This window comes from Tetrao urogallus (genome assembly GCF_951394365.1).
Source record: "Tetrao urogallus genome assembly, chromosome: 1".
Taxonomy (NCBI): Eukaryota; Metazoa; Chordata; class Aves; order Galliformes; family Phasianidae; genus Tetrao; species Tetrao urogallus.
The window spans coordinates 19,720,150-19,743,518 of NC_136813.1; the positions used below are offsets into that span (position 1 = coordinate 19,720,150).

Consider the following 23,369-nt stretch of genomic DNA (forward strand, 5'->3'; position numbering starts at 1 on the left):
ATGCCTTTGGTAAAAAGAAACATTGAACCAAGGCATCTCTGCCGAGGAGCTCTACCAGAGGGAATTACTAGTGAGCTGGAATGTGTAACGAATAGTACCCTTGCTGCCATCATACGCCAGCTAAGCAGCTTGAGTAAGTATCTGCAACTTCTTTTAAGTTCCAGCTTCCTGTTGAAAACCTGAGCAAATGGAAGGCTCTAAAATAGCTCGTTGTAATAGCAAAACTGATTCAGGACATTGCCACCTATGTAATACAATAGTATTGTGCTACTTCAATGCTTTTATTCTCTTCCATATTTTAAATTTTTATGCAGGCAGAGCCTCTCTGAGGTTTTTAAGTGTAAGGAAGAAACAACTATGACATAGTCAATTAGGAGGCTTTTCTGAGATGTGAGAAATTGGTGCTAGGTATGGAACTAGCATTTCAGTTGTTCTTGGCTTGCAGTTGTCCAAGATGAAGACAGCAAACTTCCACCTCCTGTCATTAAATAACAGATTTGAAAATTTCAGTTTTTTTAAGGTATCATTATTTCTCAGGATGAACAAAATTAAACATTCTGAAAGAATGGAATTTGCCAAAAACAAATCTGCAGGCTGCTGCTAGCATTATCTCCACACAGAACAGCCTGCATAATACACCTCTCAGCTGATGCTGCAGCTAGTAATTCTAGCAGCATGTGTGGAGCGCTTGCAAGGAGAATAATGCTTCTTAATAATGAGAAATCTGACTTCTTCAGAAAGCATCTAACAGCCAGCAGCTGTTGTTTGTGCTGATAATTCTGGTCCTAGAAAAGAAACAATCAATTCATCATTTTTTTCACTTTGCAAATGTAAATGGTTTGTTAAAGTCTGCGTGGCTTGACTTTGCATCCTACTAGATTGATGTTCAGTTTGTGGTGATACTAAATAGCCTGTGCTTAGGGAGAGAGTACCAGATACACATCGTGTTCTGCTTTCCAGTGGTCAACAGTTTAGGGATTTTCTGAGCTGGAGGTTTATCTGAGTCATCCTGTGTAGCAAGCTTTAGTAAACCTATCATCTCTGGAATTGTTTAGAAGTGCTCAAATAGAATTCTGAATTTTTCATGCACAATGACCTGTGGCAAAATGTCCCACAATAAAAATTGTTCCCTATCTTTCTTTTGATACCTTGGAAACATAATGGAAAGTGGTTACCTTCCATCTTTTCTGTTATCAGCTGTTATTTTTAAATCATTATCATCCTCCTGGTGATGTGTTGTAAGCTAAAGTGTCCTGTACTGTTAACATTTTTGTTAGGAGTGAAATCATTTTGTAATTCTGTAGATGTTTATTTCTGTCTGGAAGATTGAAGTTAGAGGTTTTTTTTAAAATGTGGAGTAGCATTGTAGTCCAAACAGTGTCACAGTGACTTTTTGTCATTAATTCCCTGAAAGTTCAAGGAATGTTGTTTTTGGACTGCTAAACTTTTGAGTTGACGTTTTCAGGGGAGTACCTAAGTGGTTGTCAAATGTTTGGTTGTTTCTGAGCAGTAGCAGCTAATTTAGAGCTGAAAGTTATTTATAGTTAATGTATATTTGCATTTACTATCATTACCTTCAGTTGCTATTTCATTTGGCAGTTGTTCTGTGTCGAGTTTCAGCAAGTGGATAAAAACAGTTGATATTTCCTGATGGCATTCAAGGGTATCTGACCTCATTTTGGTGGTGTACAATGATTGCCAGAATGTGGGTAATAGTTCCTTTACATCTCTGGCTTTTTAAATCTTGCTAGGAATGTCTAGCTTTCTCTTCTCCAGATACAGCATTGGAGCTAGTTCATCTGTTGCCTTGTGTATTCACATCCTCTTATGTCTGCTGGTGAGGCACTAGCTGAGAAACAATTCATGCCTGCTGCTTAGCAGGTTTCTCAGGTAGTCAGAAGTCCCTTCAGACAGCCCTGATGTACTTTATTAGGATGCAGTTAAAGATCTATGTGGATAAATAATGGGTCATTTGTTTTAACAGATGAATGTGATTTTTAATGAGTGAGGTCTTACAACAGTCTTATCTACAGTCTAACAGGAAAATTTGTCGTTTGCAGAGCATTTTTGTCAGGCCGCACTTCTTGTTTTTTTTTTTTGCCTGTTTCAAGCCAACTGGGAGGAAATGATCGTAGAAAAATATTGTGCTGGAGCTGATGTAGTATGTCTTGCTGACAGTATCAGAGCTTATGGGTGTTCCCACAGCATGAAGCAGGGAGAGAGCAAGTGCAAGTCCTTCTTGCAGTTGTGCTTTGTTGTAGTGTTTCACTGGAGGCCCACTGTAGACTCTAAAAACTGGCAGATCTGTGCTGTTGCTTACAAATTTGGCTTTCTCCTGCTCTTTTCAGGAGACATGAACAAGCACTTATCCAAAGGGAATGTGATCTCAATGGAGCTTTTTTTCTAGTATGACTCCAGATTTGGGTTTGTTTGCAGCCAGCTGGCTTGGAGCACAGGCAGAGTAAGCAGAGTTCTATGTGAAACTGTGCTCCTTACATAAGGCAAAAGCTTGACTAGGGGGATTCACCTCCACTTGGAGGAAGAGAATCTACTATGTTGGAGGACTTGCAGCCTGTATTTGTGAGTATGATGCTTGCTTCGTAGGGTAAAACACAGAGGGAAGACCTTGAAGAAACACCATCCACAAATACTCTGTAACTTTTGGCACTGGAGTTTGGACTGATGGCAGCAGGGCTCTTGCCAATTAAAAAAACTGGTCTCTGCAACAGGATCTGTTGCACTGTGGTTTTGTTACTGACTTAAGGTTATGTCTAAGAAATAATTACATCTGATTACTTTTGAAGGCTAAGTATTAAAGCCGTAAATATACTTCTGTATTGAATGCTTCCTAATTAGATTTTATTTGGATCTGATCCTGTACATTAACAGTTGTTATTTCAAGTTGGCATTATGACTAATTGACTTTCCTTTCTTTGAGTCTTTAAATATTTCATGTTTATTTATCTTTGACTTCTCCATTGATTCATATATGCCTGTGAGGCTGAAATTTTATTTCTAGATGAATATAAGTTGTGGCCAGTACAGAGCTCCTTTCGTTGACCCATATGCAAGCTTTACTGTACAACACATCTGGGGATGTTGTGAGCTGATGCGTCATGATGGCATCCCATGTAATCGCTGCAGAACTTGATTGGAGGTGTTATGATTTCAATTATTTGGGAAATCCCGACCTCCAGAAATGTTTAATGGTGCTTGGAAATTTATTTTGTGGTTTATTCTCTCCGGTGACCGTGACAGGACCTGAGGGAACAGTATCAAGCTGTCTCAGGGGAGAGTCAGGTGGGTGTTAGGATGGTGGGCATGCAGCAGGCTGCCCAGGGCACCAACCTGCCAGAGTTCAAGAAGCATTTGTGCTGTGCTCTCACACACAAGGTTCGAGTTTAGGGTAGTCCTGTGTGGGAGTGGGGAGTTGGACATAATTATCCTTGTGGGCCTCTTCCAACTTGGGATATTCTATGAACCTATGATCAAAAATGTAGCTGTGTGAAGACTACCCGTGCAAGTGCTAGAAAGGGCCACTCCTTCAGTTGACATTAAAGGAGTTTGAGAAGAGGGATTTGGTGAGGCAGCATCATGATTACATTTCCCTCAACTGTTTCTGTGGGAAGGGGAAGCTTTAGAAGGCAAAGTGCATAATTATTATTTTTCAATAATAATTTAGATTGTCTGAATGTTGGGATGTACTTGATGGCTCTTAAATGAAAGCTCACAGTGCCAAAATCAACTCTTAAGTTGAAAGATTTACGCTTGGAACTTAAATAGCTTGTCTGCAGTTTGGTTACTGATCAAATTTTCACTTGCTTTAGAGTGGCAAGTTCTTTGTTGTTGTTGTTTGTTTGTTTTTTAAATTAATCACTATTAAAAATATATTCACAATCGAATTTTGACTTACTTTGTCTACTGACAGATAGCAGACAAGCACGCATCTGTGTGGCCTTTCTAGTGGTGATGTCTTTGATCTCAACATATTAACGTAAACTAGCATACATTGGAATGTATTGATGTCTTGAGCTCAGAATGCTGGTGGATGAAGAATGTAAGACCTGCTTTGTGTAGTTGAAGAGTTGAAAAAAGCCCAAATGAAACTGAATATGGCCAGGATACAAAGGGTAAAAACAACTAGGGAAAATGTGGGCCCTCTCCTGAATGAAATGAGAGACCGGGTTACGTAGGGCAGTGGAGAGGCTGAGGTACTGAATTCCTTATTTGCTTCTGTCTTTAGTTGCAAATCTGGCCTTCAGGAATCCTGGGTCTCAGAGACCAGGAGGAAAGGCTGGAGCAAGCAGGGTGTAACTTTTGGTGAAGGAGGATGGGGCCACAGAATTCTTGAGCAAACTGGACATTCAACAGTCCATGGGTTCTGATGCAGTGCCCCCATGGGTTCTGAGGAAGCTGGCTGACGTGACTACAAGGCCATTCTCTGTAATGTTTGGAGGTGTGTGCAGACTGGAGGAGAGCAAGTGTCTGGCCTGTTTTCAGCTAGGCAAGAAGGAGAAGCCATGAACTTACAAACTGCTAAGAGGGTCGATGGCATTCTTAGCTGCATTAGGCAAAGCGTGGCCAGCAGCTCAAGGGAGGTGATCCTCCTCCTCTTCTCAGCCCTGGTGAGGCTGCACCTGGTGTGCTGGGTCCAGTTCTGAATACCCCCAGTACAAGAGAGGCACGGACATATGGGAGAGAGCCCAGCATAAGGTCGTGAAGACACAGAAGTGACTGGAGCACCTCTGCTATGTGAGGGATTGACAGAGCATGGAAGTCTCGAGATACTGGATACAGAAATAGTAGGTGGAATTATAACTTAATGGCAACAACGTGTTTGTAGAGTAGAAGGGGGAATGAGATGTAAGCGGGTGCAGTACTGTCAGTTTAGTGGTCAGGTGGAACCTGAAATTTGTAGGGGAGTGTCTGGTGCAGGGGGAATGTTAAAAATGGAGCTGAGAGAATGGCTGGGATAGGAGGTGAATGAAATGGATGACGGCATCTGGTACTTTAGGAGAAGAAAGGTCTAGGGAGGGGATGGGAAAACATAAGGTCCTATGTACCAAGAAGGGGTTGGTTTTGCCTTGTGGCACTCTTATCCACTTAGCACATTTAATTAAGATAGCATTTATGGCTACAGATCTAGACTGTTATATGATCTGTGCTGTTATAGTGATTAAGAAAACATGACAGCTGAAAGGGAGGCTGAAAAGACTGTAGATTCCTCTTTTGTACTCTGTCAAGTTCAAACAGACCATGGTCAAGTGGGCACTGTCATCTCAGTCTCACAGAAGGCTTCAGTGACAGAGCAACATGTAGGGTAAGCATAAAGCTGAGCAAGCTTTGAGGTTTGAGGAACCTCCTTCAGTTTGCTTCACCTTGCCTTCGTTTTGACACTGGCTTATGCTTGTGTCTGTAATTAAATAAATGTTAATGACTGTAGGTTACTAGATCTTAGTTTTCTGAATTCACTTCAGCAGTAATAGCAATAATTTTAAGTCTTCTTTTTCATTGTGGAGGCAGGTTTTAATGAGCAGCCTTATGACTTGGCAGTCTGTGTGCATATTTTTGTGTGAGTATGTGGGATTTGTTAGTTTTCTTTTTTCTGTTATTTTAAGCAGATGGCCAACCTGGATGTCCAGAATAGACTTCAGGCAGCATTTAGAGTATGTTTTGAGACCATGTTCAAATATTTTGCCCAAAACTTTGCTAAACGAAGAACTATGCTGTTACAGTCCTGCAGACAGTGTTTATTATAGCTGCATCATATTGAAGCCATTTGTCTTGTATTTTGTACCTCTCTAGCAAAGAGATTTCCTTGCTTCTTTTCTTATACAGGTAAACATGCTGAAGACATATTTGGTGAATTGTTTAATGAGGCTAACAGCTTCTACATCAGAGCAAATTCCCTTCAAGACAGAATCGATCGCCTTGCTGTCAAAGTTACACAGCTGGATTCAACAGTAGAAGAAGGTAGGTAATTGCATGAAGGCGTTGAGCCAGGAATGATGTTGACAAGGCCACTGTATTTAATTACACAACAGTCTCTCTCTTTTCAAAGTAATCTTGAACCAGTATTTCATCTTGATTTTTCCCAGCTTGCGTTGCTAAGAAAACTTGTTAGAAGAGCGAGGGGAAAAAAAAAATCTCAAGTCATATAACTGTCTTCATATTTGAGTTAGTATTACTTGATGAAACCCCTAAAGTAATGGAACTATTAAGCTGCATTTGTCATGGGGAGAATTTTGGTCTGTGAATAAAATAAATCGTAAGTGAATAAGTCTGAACATTACTGGAAGCAAACGAGTGCGTTTGAAAAAGTGTGAGGCAGTAGATCTATTCATTTCAGGATAGGGTGGTAACAAACTGTTTTACTGCAGGCTGTTCTGGCTACAGTTACCAAAGATCTTAAAGCACTTCTTAAGGAATCGCTGCATGCCTACTTTGAATAGCTGAAATTCTCTAGGAGGTCCTAGTCACTAAGAACAGACGTTTCTGCTGCTGTGTCCTCACTTGCTGAAACAGTTGGTTATTAACGTCATAAATCATAGAATCATGGAATCTTTAGAGTTGGAAGGGACCTTTAAAGGTCATCTAGTCCAGCTCCCTGCCAGGGAACAGGGACATCACAGCTTGATCAGATTGTTCAGAGCCTGGTTCAACCTTGTATAAATGTCTGCAAAAATCAGGGCATCTGCCACCTCTCTGGGCAGCGTGTTCCAAGAAATATAAAATATTAAAATACATATACATATATATACAGTAACATCATAAATAAACAGTAAAGATGAAGACTTTGAGTAATGGCATTACATTGTTTGAAAGCACTTCCTTCAGTGAAGTGGGCAGAACATGCTTCTATCTAGGCCTGAAAGCTCTAATATGTGTGTTTGCTTTCATGTTCAGTTACCTGTCTGAGCCAGCCACTGCATGTATGTCTTGGTGAAATCATTTCTTCTGTTTTCCAGAAAATTAAAATTTCTGACATATAGTTAAATGTGAAATCTTTTTAAATCAGGACAACAGTGTAAGTAGTATCCGCTTATTAATGGATACTACTTGAAATAAATTTAATAGTATTAATTATAAAGCTGATATGTTATATTTAATATTGCTATTCATGCCAATATTAAATGGTGCCACTGATATTTAATAGTATAATATTTAGCTTTCCATTTCTAGCTAGCTGGTAATTGGAAAGTATTGCATGATGCATATTTTTCCTGTTTTGAAAAATGTTAACTGGATTAGATGTGAGCTTACGAGCTACATGGGAACATAAGCTAAGCTCTTATTGAGCCACTAGTCAGCTTAGATTTTGAGGCATGTTGTGGTGGTAATATGAGCAAACTAGATGATATCTGTAGAGTGAACTCCTTCCACGTTGAGATGGGTGGTGTCAGAGTTCATGACTTTCAAGTACATTATTTTTGGAATTGCTGTCCTCATTAGAGGTGTTTTTTTGTGTTTGTATATGCTTTTGTTTCCTTTTTCTAAGGTCTCATTTGTATTGCAGGATACCTTCTTGTTAGTTTCCAGAGTTGTGAGAGTTATTAAAAAGAGCGTACTATAAATCGTCTTCAATTTATACTACTGCTATCACCTTCAAGATAATAAGCTGTATGCATATGAATATGCATTTTGTTATATACAATAAATTCCAGAAATAATATCAGTATAAATAAGCCAGTGAAGACTTCAGTTCTCTGTTTGACAGTCAAACACAACACTCTCCCCTCCCCACCAAACATCAGGTTGCCAAAGAATAGAAGATAACATAGTCACGTTAAATTGTGATTGCCATTATCTGCAGCTTTTTTGTAAAGGACACTCCATCTCAGGGAAATATATTTTAAGCACAAAAGAAAGCCTAGATAGGCTGACAAGACTGTGTACCAGCAAAGATGCAATAAAAGTATGTTATTGGAATGTACAAACCTATTTCCCGCTGTAGATAGATGAGAAAGGCTTAAGATTGAAAGACATTGTCAGTTGTATGGGAGCACAGGGAATTGAAAGATAGTAAAAGTCGTGGAATGATCTCATAGGAATTCCAGAGGCTGTAATTTAATCATTAGAGTGGGATTGAATGCTGATGGATACCAGATGTAATTATAAACCATGCTGTGACAGAGGAATATCAAACTTTGTGTTCCGTGGCTGAAGCCAGGCTTTCTGCTATTAGAAATCCAGGCTGAGCCTTGTAAAAAAAAAAAAAAAAAAAAAAAAAAAAAAAAAAAGGGGAGGGAATCATTGCACATCTGCATATGACAGGATTACTTCATCTTCCAAGACATACAGTTTGTGTTCCTGTTATTTCAAGTGAACTTCTGGATCAAGTGGGATGTAAATTTGATTTATTACATCAGTTCTTACATGCTTGAATATCTATATATCACAATTGCTCCTGAAAAGTACAAACAGATCTTTCAGTTTCCCTTCCATGTTTTTTCTACAGATATTTTTAAAGAGTTCACATAAAATGAATTTTCACTTAAGTTGATTTCAAATATATGTTAAATACATTTTTGTTTTTAACAGTATCACTACAGGATATCAATATGAAAAAAGCATTCAAGAGTTCAACAATTCAAGATCAGCAGGTAGTTTCAAAGAACAGCATTCCTAACCCAGTGGCTGATATTTATAATCAAAGTGACAAACCACCTCCTCTGAATATTCTTTCACCTTACAGGTATGGAAGCATCGAGTGCTCGCATTCTTCTGTTTGTATGTAAAGAGTGACTGCAGGGGATGGGAAAACCTTTGTTGGTTATTGAGATTTGTTTTTGTTGAAGACTTCTCTGTTTACGAAGACAAAAATTGCTGTTATCACACTGAAAATCATAGTTTGTACCTGACAAAAAAATTGTTGTATTTCAGCATTACATGACAGCATGGCATCAGAGGGCAAGTGCCATTCATCATGTAAAAAGTGAAAAGAAAATTAATAATACAGTGAACAATGCTTTCTTTGGTTTATTTATCTAGAAATTTGGTTTTGTTGCTTTTGTCTTCCCTGCCCTCTCCCAATGTGTGTGTATGTGCACACTCACACACTTTTTTGCTCCTGATTTCAGATGTTAATGAAATCAGCTTCACCTGAAGGGTTGTGGACAAACATATTTTTACTGCATCCTTTAACTTTTGATAGGTACTGGATTACAAGATCTGTGAGATCTATATAAAGCAGGAACTCAAGCTCTATGGTAGCTTATTTGAATTTTTTTTAATTTAGCAATGACACAGAACATTTACAGTGTTGTTTTTTTTCTTTTTTGTAGCTTTTACTTGGAAGATAAAATTATTCAATTTATAGCTGAAGTGCACTGTTTTACTCTCTGCTACAGACAATTGTGTTCTATATTTATGGGCATCCAGTGAGTGTTTTATCAACCAAGTGTACTGTAAAGCTGTGGTCCAGTTTGTATCAGGAAAGTACTGCCAGTGAGCTTTATTGCGTTCTTCCTTTTGTATTAAGAATGCATTAGTGAAATTTACTTAAACTTTAAAGTCCTTTACAGCCACCGGTTTTGAATTATTTTTATTTGCTTTTACTAATTGCACTCCAATTTTTGGTCTGATCAAAGCTGAAGGGATGAAAGAATAGCCCCACAACTCCCTTTAATAAGTTAGATCTTAGTAATGAGAAGCTCTAGCACACAGGAAATAAGGATTTAGCCACTGTAGCACCAGTGTGCATAAGATCTGTCCTCTGTACCCTGACCCAGCAGTCTCTGTGATCCTGAGAGCTGATGCCAATTCAAACTACCAGGCTCTGTCTCAAATCATCCTATAAGAGTTTGGCAGAACTCAACCTTCAGTTCCTACCACCTTCCTAACTCTTCTGCCATTCAGTGTAGTGATCATCTTGTGCTTCCTTGTCTGGATTGAACCAAATACTCCTTTTGCAGTTCTTTTGAGTCAGCTGTGTTCCATGCGTAACTTAGGCTCCTCTGTCCCTACACATCCCATTTTGGCACTGATCTTCTTGTAGAGCCAAGGAATTTCACGCCAGCAGTCAGCTGGGAGGACGCCTCCTGCAGGGCTGTGGGTTTCACCCCATTTCTCTGAAATTCCTGTCGTGAGTCAAACCAACTGCAAGATGTAATTGCCAAGAGTGGCACTTCAGGAACTTGACATCCTGTCATTTCACGATGCAGAGAAAACAAATTTGGATGGCCTTTGAAGGTAAGGTTTGTTAGTTCAAAAATGCTGCTTCATATTTTCTTAGCTTCTCTTCTACTGTGTTTACAGGGATGATAAGAAAGATGGATTGAAGTTCTATACTGATCCTTCCTATTTTTTTGATCTTTGGAAAGAAAAAATGTTACAAGATACTGAAGATAAGCGAAAAGAAAAGAGGAGACAAAAGGTAAAAGCAGAAACATAAGAAATGAAAATATTAAAATTTTGCTTACACTCATGCGGACATAAGAATTGTTAGGCCATACTTGGTTTGTGTGCATGGAAGGATTTTTCCACTTCACGAGTGGTTACAGACTCTGAGTCATTTCAGTTTTTCTAGTTCACAATGTCTGTTGTAAGTTGGCAAATGGAATGTTAGGAGAACTATAGTTGTCTTCCAACATACTTTCTTTAATCGTTTGCCGGTAACTGCATGTTAATACTCAGTGAAATAGCCCTGTTGTGCTTTAGGGAAAAAAAAAAAAAAGGACCCTGTAATTTAGGGGGGAAAAATAAATTAGAAATTGCAGTTTTCTTAGTTCTTTATCCAGCTGCATCATCTCCCGTAGCAAAACATGGGCTTACTCAGAAGTATGTACTCTGTTTTTTAGTTCCTTGGTAGTAACTCTTCACTTTTCTGTGCATAGCAAGGTAGTAAAATGACAATACATGGCCTAAATGTGTGCATTAGCACCAAGAGTAGGCTTGTTTTAGGCATGATATTCCTTCCTTCCTCAAAGTTCAAAAACAGCAACAAAATGGCTTTTTCTTTTTTCTTCAGTCCTGGATTGGTTTCAGCAGTTTGATTGAGGTGTGTATTTGAAGCAATCAAAATTTCTTCTTTTAAAGGTTTTTAGCTTTGAATGAAGAATTACAGTGCTACATTTGGAGCTTCTTTCCTGTGAATTTTTGGTCAGATGTGAGGGCCATAACATTACTGTAGTGTTACTGAGGGCAATTTCTTTTTCTTTCTTTCTTTCTTTTTTTTAAGTGTTAAGCATGGACTGCTATCTTATCTGACAGCAGGTGCTCTTCTAGATATGTTTAATGGGAGATAAAGGATTTGAATTAAGATGTGACAGGTACACAGACTTCAGAGGAAATAGAAGGAAATGACTTATTTTTCAGTACACAGATATATACAAACATCATAGATATGGCATCTGTATAGGAATGTAAGTATAAGTAGGTATTGTATATCATAGCACATATGTATACCTGGATGTGTACTAGTGTGCATGGTAGCTGCTTAGAAATCTGTGTGTAGGACACAGCTATAGGGGAGTTTTACTGCTGTAATCTTATAAAATTACATTTTATAAAATTTATGACATTGTTCCTGTGGCTAGACAAAGCTTTCTGACTACAACATTTTTTAACAAAACAAGAAGACTTAGTTAATAACTTGAATTCAGCAGCTGTTTTAATTAATGATTCTAATTTTGGAAACAAATAATCAGATCTTCCTGTTAGGAGTACCAGTCAGAAGTGTTTTCTGTTTTGAAAGGTATCTCAGTATGAAATAGCAGTGAAAAAAAGCTAAGTAAATGTTTTCAGTACAAGATGTTGTCCAATGCACCGTACTTGAAAATATTCAATTGGTTATGTGTCTAATTGCATAAAAATTTATATGCAGGCTTATAATCCTACTGTGTCCTCAGTATGATAAACCATAGAGTTGACTGAGAGATGGGAAACAATTATAGCAGCTTTTGTTCTCCAGTACTTTTTATGGAAAAAAAAACGTATAGGGTTAATTAGAACCTTTGAGGTTTTTTCCTTCCAGCCCTTTGTTCCCTCTTCAGATTTAGGGCTTTTCATTAGAGAAAGGGATAAAAAGAAGCCATCAACTGTTAAATTTTTCATTCTGATTTGATACTAAAAAGGGAAAATACAGAGGCCTTTTTAACGTTTATAACATAATATCACTTGAAAATGTTTTGATACCTTTAGAGATTTTTACAGAACCTTTTGTATCAAGATTTGCTGTCAGACTGTTTTAGGCAACGTGTCTCACTTATTTCCACCCATGGTGTATTTTTTGTGGATGTTAATTGCTGTATTACAGTCTACAAACAAGATGCAAAATACACTCTGTTCCAATCATGTGGAATTACAGCCATGCCTCTCAGAAACATAAATTCTACCTGGAGTGCTATTTGATTTGATTGCACGTACAGCAAGATCAGCTACGAAGAAAGCAACACAGATGGAAATTTGCATAGAAAGATGTGACTTTGACAAGTAGAAGTCAGGGTTTTCTGGCATTCCAGAAGTTGATGTGCAAATCAGGATAGTATTTTCTGGAATCTCTGGAGAGCTGCATGGTTGGGTTGAGATGTTCCTTCCTTCCACAGGTTGCTTGAGACTGCCAATTTATTTTGTTCTTTTGTCCCTAAAGTAGCAATGACTGAGGATGAATCCAGAGCATCTTCTAACGATGTTATGGTTGAAGTTATACTTTGGATCAACTAACTGAGAATTTTGCCAACAATTTATACTTTACAGAAGCATAAAGTGTAAAACCTGTTGAGAGGCAGTGAGGGAAGAAATAGATACGTATTGTTTAGCATATTATTAACTATGCAGTCCTACTAAAGTGACCAATGTAGCTGGTTTTTAGCCTCAACATTTCTGGTGGTCAGTGAAGATTAAGAACACTCTCAGCACCAAAGGGTGTGTTTTCCAATACTGTGTTGGTAATTTGCCTTAAATGTGTGAGTAAATCACAGCAGAAAATTGGTGAGGTGTTTCATTTTCCACCTTCAAATATCACAGTTCTTCTTTCAGCTTGACTGTGGAGAATTTTAACACAGAATTCCTCTGATTTGGCTCTTCCAGCTCCAAATGAAGTTGTAATCTCCCTTACAAGTTTGAAATCTGCAGTATATTCTCGGGGTTTTTTGTTTGCTTGTGTTCTCGATGTTTTTTTTTATTACTTCAGAGCTTTCAGTAGATTGGTGCATAAGAGTGCAATGAGTTTGGCTTCCATATGGCAGTAATCTGAGTGGTGTGATCGTAGACCAGTTGTTAGTCATTCGGTTCACCAAAGGAAGATTTTTCTACTTTGCTTTTTATTGTTTCCATTAGGAATAATTAGTTATCCAGATAACTAGAAAACTAGAAAGTTGGGGGGTTTGTATGCTTGCATTTCAGAAATCATCGATGACTTGTGATGGATGTGACCCTGTAAATTTTATGAACTCAGGAAAATATGCTAGGCTCATTGATCTTTGTTTTTTTTTTTTCTTTGAAAGTCCTGAAAATACTTGCTGACGCTACTTTCAGTTGCAGGCTGTTATTCCTTATAAAGATGCTTGAAATATCATTTGCTAACTCTTGGTGCAAATATCAAACTTGAATTTAACTTAACTCTGAAGGCTGCAATACGCTTTGCTGTATGACTGAGATCATTCCTGCCAACAGATGATTGATGTACCTGCTTTTGCTGGCTTAACCTACGGCATTTCTTTGTCTACCACAGCTTCTGTCACACTTAACTAAGAGGAAGTAACTCTTCTTAATAATGCTTAATTTTCATTAAAAAAATGTTTCTAACTAGTTATTTTTGAAGTCCTCAGGTCCCCTAAAACTGTTTCATGCATTATACTGTCAATGGTTTACAAAACCATGACATATACCTAGAACTATCGCTCATTTTTCAGGATGTGAAAGTGTTTCCATGGTGTGTAGGAGCTAATAAGATCGTCCTCTGTTCCTGGAACAGCATAAAGCTGCTCTACCAGAGTTATATATGGTTTTGTCTGCTGCTGCCATTTGTCTGCCTTGCTGTTATTGAAAAAAATTAAATGTTTTAGAGATGCCTTGAGATGATAAAAAATCAGTACAAGTAGTGCTTAGTACAGCTTGAGTAAAAGGGGTTCCAGCATATTTATTGCTTTAGCATACTTACAGATGGTGGTCTGGAACAACCTGTCCAAGTCTGATCCAATGAAATCAAATGAAGACTTGGTTGTGTGTTGTTGTTTATTAACACACACACCTGGTTACTTTTTTTTTTTCATAAAAACATGGTGGTCTCTTAAAATTAAAAAAAAAAAAAGCTATTAAATGGGTGATGATGTGTAAGCAGTCACATAAGCACTCCTGGTTGTGCAGGAACTGCTGTGCGTGGTTCGAAAGGCTGACATTTACTTTAGAAACTTAGAAGAAATGGATAGAAGTGACCCTCAGAGGATGGAATTACTTTTCTGTGACGAGAAAACGCAGAAGCAGCCTCTTGTGCTTCTTGAATACATTATGAGTTGGTAACAAAAGTTAAGGAAATGAATCAGGATAAAAGATCAGAATTAAAACAAATTAGATTTTGCAGTGATCAAGTGAGAAAGGCAGATGTAAAGCATTTAGAAACGTGGGGAATAGGAGAACTTTGTATGTTTAAAATAAAGCACGAATGAACCTGTCTCCTTCTGCTCCAATTCCCATATTAGAAAATGTTGATATAAAGAAGTGGCATTAAAGGAGAAGGTAAAGTGTTGCATAACCTGGATAAATAAGAGAGTGATGCTAAAAAGTTTGGGGAGGAAAAAATTAAAAAAATTAATAGGCAGGAGAAAAAAAAAAAAAAAGGAACCAAAGTGTTAATCTTTACTTAACATTAATCAAAGTAAAAAGAAATTCTCACTACAGGGGCAGGAATGAGCAAGTGTTGTCAAGCACATTTGGTAAAGATTTTTCTGTTGTTGTTAATGCTAGCAAATGTAGCTCACAGGTCTGTGATACAGACGTGCATGAACAAGCCAAAGATCCAAAACAAAGGCAATATTTGTTAATTTTTCAGCTGTATAATGCCAAATAAATTGTTTCAGAATTATTTAATTGGTGCTATTTGACAGTTTTGGGAATTTCTGTTCATCTTTTCATTTTCCTTTTTGGTGGGACTTTCCAGCTGTCGCCTGCGCTCTGGAGGTAGAGATTCAAGAATAAAATGCTTGCCTATCAGCTCCTATCTAAATACTGTTGATTATGCTTGCATTAGTGAGAATTTTTCTAACAGCCAAAAGATTAATACCAAATTATAAATAAATAGGTTAAAGAGGTTCCTTCTATGAGTAAAATGTGGATTCTTGAGATGATTAAAAAAAATAATTATAATAATCAAATGTCCTTGTAAATATTGAGGAAAAGAGTAGCACACATGTACCTCTTTCAGTTTGGATTGTTCAGTCTTCCTTGTTTTCATACCAAAGCACCAATATGATATTGTATTCATGCTGAGAAGTCAAAAGTGGCAGATGGAGAAGTTCCAGATTTGGGAAAGCATGGAGTCTCACTGCTGGGAGATCTGATAGATAACTGTCACTGATGTTGACTGGGCCTGAAATAATACTGAAAGATTTCAAGAGCTAAACCAACTGAAGTAATCAAGCTGTAACACATTGCTGGCCTGAGTATTACTGACACACTGCAGAGAGAATTAGTGTCATTTAATCATTCTTATATTGAGTAATCAGAAGCGAGGATGAAGCACAACTAGGAGGAATGTGGTAACTTACCAGATGTGTGAAGGGAGGGCATGATAAATAATAAAAACAATAGGTCTGTATCACACTGGGGTGTGCATCCTACAGAAGAAGGGCAAAGTGGCATTTTCTTGCTTATGGGGTTCATAGCTTAAGGAGTTCTTGGCATTTTCAGTGCAGAGAAATTTTATGAAGACTTGGCTTCATCTGTAAATCTGGTCTTAATTTCATGCACTCTAACTGCATTTTAACCTGCTTTTTTCCTTTCCCTTTTTTTCTCTCTCTGCGTGCTTTATTTCTTTTGTTTGAACATCAGGAGCAAAAGCGTATAGATGGCACCACCCGTGAGGTGAAAAAGGTTAGAAAAGCCAGGAACAGACGCCAGGAGTGGAATATGATGGCGTATGACAAAGAGCTTAGACCTGACAACAGGTTGTCTCAGAGTGTGTACCATGGAGCATCTTCCGAGGGATCACTGTCCCCAGATACTAGGTCTGTTTACAACCAAGCTGTTTCTTATGCCATAGTTGTATGTTCCCAAACACTGAGTAGAATTAGATGTTTGTACAGGCTGGGGGTAGTGAGAATAGACAAGACATACTGTGTGTTTTAAAGCTCTTCTTATAGATAACGACATTCATTCTGTAATTAATGATATTTTTCCTCCTTAGCATCAGATGATCGTTTTGTCATCATGATTTATTGTGCACTGGAATGAAATAAGTGTTTGCTTTATGCTTTGTATTTGATCTTAAGTAGCTGTAGTTCAGAAATAGTTCAGTTGCATTCTGCCAGTTAATGGCAGAACTTCTTTCTTCATGTCTAGTTTGTCTACAAAACAAACTGCAATGCCAAATGTAACATTATTGCTTGAAATAGATCTCTGAAGAAAAATCTCTGCTTTAGGATACACAGCAGAGCTCATTTTTGTTGTGTGAGATTCCCTTTGAGCTCAGTGGGAGTTACCTTCTCCTGTTGTGCACAGAAGGCTGAGTTTGTTCACTAAGCTGGTTTCACAAAAAAGATTTTCTCCCATTTTGTTTCTGTCACAGTTAATTGGGAGCAGTAGTGCTAGGAATGAATGGAACTAATTTGTTCCATTGTGGCCGGGATGGGGAAACCACCATCACTGCAGAAGTGTGCACTGATACCTTCAGTTGGTGTACAGCTGAGATAAAGTTACACATCCAAGCTGCTCAGAACTTTGTATACCTCATGTTTCAACCTTAGTGAGGATCAAGAATAACAACATAATAACAAAAGTAATAAAATTAAATAACAAGACATAAAGAAAATTGCTACTTGCTTCTTCAGTAGCGTGCTCAGAAACTCTCTAGAATCTTTTTGTCACAGCTGTTTTTTTTTTGTGGTTCCTGCTGCAAAATGTTATCTCCTTGTTGCCAGTCTGCTATGTGTCACAATGACCATCCTTTGATAAGATGACATTGATTTTTATCTGCCAAGTGCAAGATGTGGATTTTTTTATTGCCTTTGAACTCTGCCTTTCACGCATTTCAAGTCCTTTTTCTGGCCTTAAAACCTTGCTTCCAGGTTTCTCAAATTTAATTACTGGCATAGACATCGTCTGTAATCTCCCAGCAGTGTTGAAATGTTTTCAGCTATTTGCAGATATCAATAATGGTCGCAATCTGCAAGACACTGTAAGCAGAAATTGTAAAGATGCATCGTTATGTTGGGTATAGATTTTTTGGGACAACTTATCTTGTGCTTATTACAAAACTTCAAGGACTTATGAAGTGAAGAACTTGCAATTTCAGTGAAGCAAATATTAGCGATTAAATCCTGAAATCTGCTTTACAAGTGTGAAAAATAAATTTTGTGACCAGAAGTGAAGGTGGAGGGAAGATTGCCTTCTCTCCTGGGGTTTGTCTCACTTGTGGGAATTGAATCATAAAGGCACGATGCATTCAGAAATAGGTGCTGGCTTCAGAGAGGTTCTTATGCTGACAGCTACTGCATGAGTGGTGTGTTTCACTTCTTTAGGACTTTTTTTGTATTCGTCTCTGTCATTTTTTTAAATTCTGAGATTAAAAAAAAAAAAGTTCATTTTTGATTTAGCGTGCTAATTGTAAAACTTGCACATTAAAGGTTAACATCCAAGCGTCCAAACTGTGGCAATTTGCAATTAATTTGTTATACTTGTTATACTTCAGAGAGAGAAACACAAGCTGAATCCAAACAGAAACCAGCAAGTTAATGTGAGAAAAGTAAGAACAAGAAAAGAAGAGTGGGAGAGAAGGAAAATGGGCATTGAGTTCATGAGTGACGCAAAGAAAATGGAGCAGGCAGGAAGCATGAAAGAGGACAAAATGCCCAAAGGGTTTGTCATTTTGCTTTACTCAAAGCCCTGGCTTTTTGTTGCTTACCTTGCTTCCAGTCTTACGGACAAGTGCATCAGTTTACTGCATTTACTAAAAGCCAGGCTGCACCATTGTTCATTACTAATACGATACAGCTCTGTGCAACAATGGGATGAAGGGATTCTTTGCTCCCTCTCTTGGGCTTGTTTGAGAGAGCACCCTGGGCTTTGTATCTTTATGAACTCTCTGCTCAACTAATATTTATATTTCCCAGCTTCTCTAAGCCTTTGCAACAAAAGTATTTGTGCAAACAAAAAGCATTTCCTAACTTCTGGAATTTGTTTTCTCTGCTTTGGTAAAGCATCATCTTCTGCATATTTGAGTGCTTGCAATATTGCTTTCATTTTTCTGCTGCTGTTGTCAACGTAAGGCCAAATTGGTAAATAATATTACTTCAAACAGGGGACTGTCAAAATCATTGACATAAACAGCGTGCTTCCTTGCTGTTACTAAAGAATAGTAAAACCTGGGGGAAATTCCTTTCTTTTTTGAAGTCTCTGTTACTTAATGATCTTAGCTGAGAGTGGTGCTTGATAGTCAGGGAGTCCCACTGCAGAAAAAATAATCCTAATTGCATTCTTTTCTTGTGAACCGTTTAGATAATACTGTTGAACGTGCTTCATCTGTTCTTCTGCATCCATTTACTTTAATTTTAGGTCCCATGCATCTGACGTTACAGATTATTCTTATCCTGCCACTCCGAATCATTCCCTCCATCAGCAGATAGCAATGCCTTCCTATGGAACAGGAGATGGCTCACAGTCCTTTGGCGTATCCCAAAGCCATGAACACGAATACAGACCACCTTCTACTACAGCACGACACGCTACTTTAAACAGACCTCAGCAGCCACCTCCACCTCCTCCCCAGCCTGCAGATGGCCAGCATAGCTCAGTACCTGTGGTACCAGCAGAATATGGGTAAAACTCCTGACTTACTCCAGTGAATTGTTGACAAAGCTGGAGGGCCACGTGTTTGTCATAACCATCAACATAACGTGGGTACAAAGAGTCCCGAGTACCTTAGTTATCTCACTGCAGAGAGGGAACAAGTTTGATGGTATTCTTACATGCAGGCTGAATTTGAGTGAGGAAATAATGAAAGCAGAAATAATGAATTCTGTATAGAATAGGATGAAATCAATATGTTTGTAATCCTAAAGGTCCCTAATATAATATTAAGAAGGGGGCAGTTTCCTTTATAGCAGATGGCACTTAGGGCAGGTAGAACATAATTTGTATGATGTTTTAAATTCCAGGAAAGGTGCAGAGAAGGTATTCCTGAATGTAATATACATGAGTCTTCGTATTGCATCACTGAAATGATTTATAAAGGAACTGGTGACTGAACTAGAAGGGATGTCATCAGACTCAGAATTGAGTTCCCTGCAGACATCTCCATTATTCAGTTTGTCCTGTGTAAATATTTTATCTGAACACACTGTGAAGAAAGGTTTGTTCTCATGTATTGCCTCTCTGATAGAAAGACATCACCTACTTTCTAATGAGTCCTTACCTATTTTTTTCTTTTGCCAATGCCTTTTTGCTTTAGTAGCCCAAAACTTCCAATTACAACCTCAGCTAATTTGTATTTTCTCTTCTCTGGGTCATTTTAAACTGAGTCAGCCAAGCTTTTTCAGTTTCGGTGGTGCATCCTGGGGTAGCATTTGTCCAATTAATGGTGTTGTCATGCTGTAGATTATTCATTTTTGCTCTGATTGATTGCTCCAACCTTCTTTTTCTGTTGTTTCCAGTTCCTGGCAGAAATACCTGTGGTTAGTTCCCAGATGCATGACTATTAGCAGTGTATTAGAATTGTCATTCATTGACATGTATGACTGAATGTCACTTACTCCTGTCTTCTGTATCTAGGTCTTTACCATAACACACATACGAATTTCCCATTTTTTCTGTTATAACATTTCCATTAATCGTGTTTCAACAAAGCAGCTTTTCCCTGTTCTTCTCTAAAGTATGCATCAAATGTATCAACCTAATTGGATGATATTTAAGTTGATAAACTTGACTAAAGAAGCACATGAGACGCATGATAAACCATTGGGTGAAGCTGCCCAGTCCTGCTTGCCATTATCCTCCATGCCTTCTCTCTTGTCTCCCAGTATTTGTTCTAACACTACCTTCTGTGGAAGTGATTTTAGTAGTCTTGAAACTTTAAAACTTTAAGTCTAAAACTTTAGCAGTTTTCTTGATCCATTCTGATTTGCAACAGCACTGTACATAATGTTCTCACAGATGTTTAGGAACACATGTGGGTACATAGTTAACTAGGCAGGAGCAATAATATAAACTCCCTTTTTTTTTGTTGTGAACTTCTGAAAGGACGTGCCCTTCTGCTTTAACAAAGGATCATCAATATGTGGCAATTTACATGGTTTATAATCATTTGCATATTTAAATCACAATTTTAAATTTTCTTCAATTTTTTGTTTAGCTGAGGTTAGATGAGAACAGTTTGAGGGGTGATTGTTCTGTAAGTCCCAACTTCTGATGTATTTAATGTTTTCCTTTTGTTTTATATAGGATGCTTCCAGCTCAGATGGTGGAATATTACAATCCTGCAGGCCCTCCCCCTCCTCCTCCTCCCCCCATGATTCCATCAGCACAGACAGCATTTGTTAGTCCCCTTCAGCTTCCTGGGCCACCGTCCCATTCTGGACTGATGGCGGGCTCTGTATACGTATCCGCTCATCCTCCTCCTCCCAGCGGGCTTGTTGTCACCGCTCCTCCTCCTCCTGGCCCCCCTCCGCCCCCGCCAGGCCCTCCTGCTGCAGCTTCCTCCCTCTCTTCCTCCCCCATGCACGCTCCTCCAGCTGCTGAGGCGAAGCGCCACGAACTCTCCCAGCCGCCAGTGAGTGATGCGCGAAGTGACCTCCTGGCTGCCATCCGGATGGGTAAGTGGGCACTTTCCCTTTTTAGCCATTTCTTTTGTTTTTTCCTTTCGATGAAAGTGCTGTATTTTCCAGTGATCCACGTTCACGGCTTCTGTTCCCCGCTAGGCAGAATTTCTTTGAGAAGACTGGTTTACCACAGGTACCAGATGCATCCATCGTGACTTTGGAGCGTTACTTTTTAGAAACAGATTGGAGATCTTGAAGCTTTGCTAAATGCAAGCTAGTATTTGTGTGTACATAATAAAATGAAAACTCTATTTATGTATACTATGTAGACTGTTCCATTAAAAGTACACTGATTTTTTTGGGTTCTAATCAGAACTGAGGTATCCAGCACCAAATTTCGGCCCAGTGATTTTTAACTTTGTATTGCATCACTGCAATGATTTATAAAGGAGCTGGTGACTGAACTAGAAGGGATCTCATCAGACTCAGAATTGAGTGATTAATAGCTACTCCTGACTTTGTTTACACCGTAGAGCAGTTCTGCTGTTTCCAAATTTGTGCACTTGTGAAAACTTCACTTTTCGTGTCAGAAGGATGTGTACAATCTTGAATACTTAGGTTTAATATATTATCACCATGTTGTTCAGCCTGGAGAAGAGAAGGCTCCAAAGAGACCTCAATCCAGTACTTGAAGGGAACTTGTATAAACAGGAGGGAGACAGGCTTCTTGTATGGGCAGATATTGATAGGACAGGGGGGAATGGTTTTAAACTAGAGGAGGGGAGATTTAGGTTAGATGATGGGAAGAAATTCTTTACTCAGAAGATGGTGAGGCACTGGCACAGCTGCTCAGAGAAGCTGTGGATGTCCCTTCCCTGCAGGTGTTCAGGGGCTGGTTGGGTGAGGCCCTGGGCAGCCTGATTTAGTGTTTGGTAACCCTGCCCTTGGCAGGGAGGTTGGGATTAGATGATCTTTAAGGTCTCTTCCAACCCAAGCCATTCTATAGTAGGTCTAGAAGAGCTCTAGTCTTGAGAATGAATTCCAGTCTGCCTATTTCGTTTGGACTTTGTCTCTTCTTTGCTGAGGAAGGTGCTCCAATTCAACGGTTTCTTTGACTTTCTTTTTGAGTATGTGAAGTAAGAAATGAAAGAAATTTGCAAACTTAACCTGGAAAACTTAATCTCTACAGGAATACAGCTGAAAAAGGTGCAAGAGCAACGTGAGCAAGAAGCAAAGCGAGAACCTGTTGGGAATGATGTGGCAACCATCCTTTCACGACGCATTGCTGTGGAGTACAGTGATTCTGATGATGATTCCGAATTTGATGAGAATGATTGGTCAGATTGAACCTGGTCTGAGCACGGTGGCAAATTCACAAAATACTTGGCTTCTGCGATTGCTTTGGTAGCAAGATGTAAAACAGGATGTTGATGTGTATTAAGGCTAGTGATTGAAATGCTGAAGTTGAATTGATATTATTCAGAATGCTGTAGCTTAGCAACTCTGGTAATAATGTGATTATGCTTATGCAGATCAGAAACTTGTCTTACTTTCAGTATTTACCGCGTAATACTTAAGTGCCACTAAATGTAGCAAATCATGTGCTGCGTGCAAAACATGCTGCAGTTGTTGCACTGTTACAGAACCAGCATTTTGTTTTACTTTCCTTATCTTTTGAAGGATAAAATATATTTTTTTGACTTTGCATCTTATTCCTTTAATTATGTAAGCAACATGGGTACTTGTGAGTTGGTCTGCTTGTTAGTCTTTGGGGTTGGTTAACTCTATAACTGGATGAAATGTTGTTCCATAAATATACAACTTTTAGATTTTTATTAGATGCTAATTATGCCCATGTTAAAATGCAGTAGACAGTAACTAAATACCTACTTAGTCTATTTTTAAGCACTACTGGGCTTAGATTTTTGCATACAGACTTGATTTTATACAACCTAACTTCTTTTTTTTAATCTTAAAAATGTAGCAGAAAATGAAACGCATACTTTGAAGAACGAATCCTCTTGATCCAAAATTAACGTGTTGGTGAGCAGACTGGATAAGTTTGTAACAGTGATAGCAGTAGGATGCTGGCAGCTTGTTGGGAAGGGTGCCGGGAAGTCTTAGGTAGGTAGTGAATGTGTGCCCGTGTTACAAAATGAAATTAAAACACCTGTACAGCTTCTCATTTCCAGGATCTGGGCCAACTAGACACAAAAGTTTCAGGATAGACCTGATTGAAACAACAGGCTTGTTCCAGTGTAGGAAAGGTAGCTGTATTAGGACTAAAGAACGGAACTTTGTCAGTCTAGATCTAGCAGTCAGATGCATTTCACAAGTATTAAACTTGGTCCTTATGCCTGTAGGCACAAACGCTCGTAACTAAGTTTTTGTTTGTTGGTTTCTCTATGGAGGGTCACAGCGATTGCTTTCAATTTCCCATAGCTCATTTACCCAGAGCTG

General features: G+C 38.5%; 1 protein-coding gene across 2 annotated transcripts; it reads left to right on the forward strand.

The window, feature by feature from the left end:
- WASF3 (WASP family member 3) lies at positions 1 to 22,256 on the forward strand (the record flags this gene model as incomplete). 2 transcript variants are annotated; one of them, XM_079549793.1, is made up of 8 exons in its annotated part: positions 1 to 133; positions 5,839 to 5,973; positions 8,542 to 8,695; positions 10,258 to 10,375; positions 15,988 to 16,163; positions 18,709 to 18,972; positions 20,593 to 20,963; positions 22,099 to 22,256. In XM_079549793.1, the coding sequence occupies 8 exons, from the start codon at positions 1 to 3 to the stop codon at positions 22,254 to 22,256; spliced, it is 1,509 nt and encodes a 502-aa protein (XP_079405919.1). The 2 variants fall into 2 exon arrangements, with proteins under 2 accessions (XP_079405919.1, XP_079405920.1); XM_079549794.1 differs by lacking the exon at positions 15,988 to 16,163 and adding an exon at positions 17,846 to 18,012.
- Between the last annotated feature and the right edge of the window lie 1,113 nt (positions 22,257 to 23,369).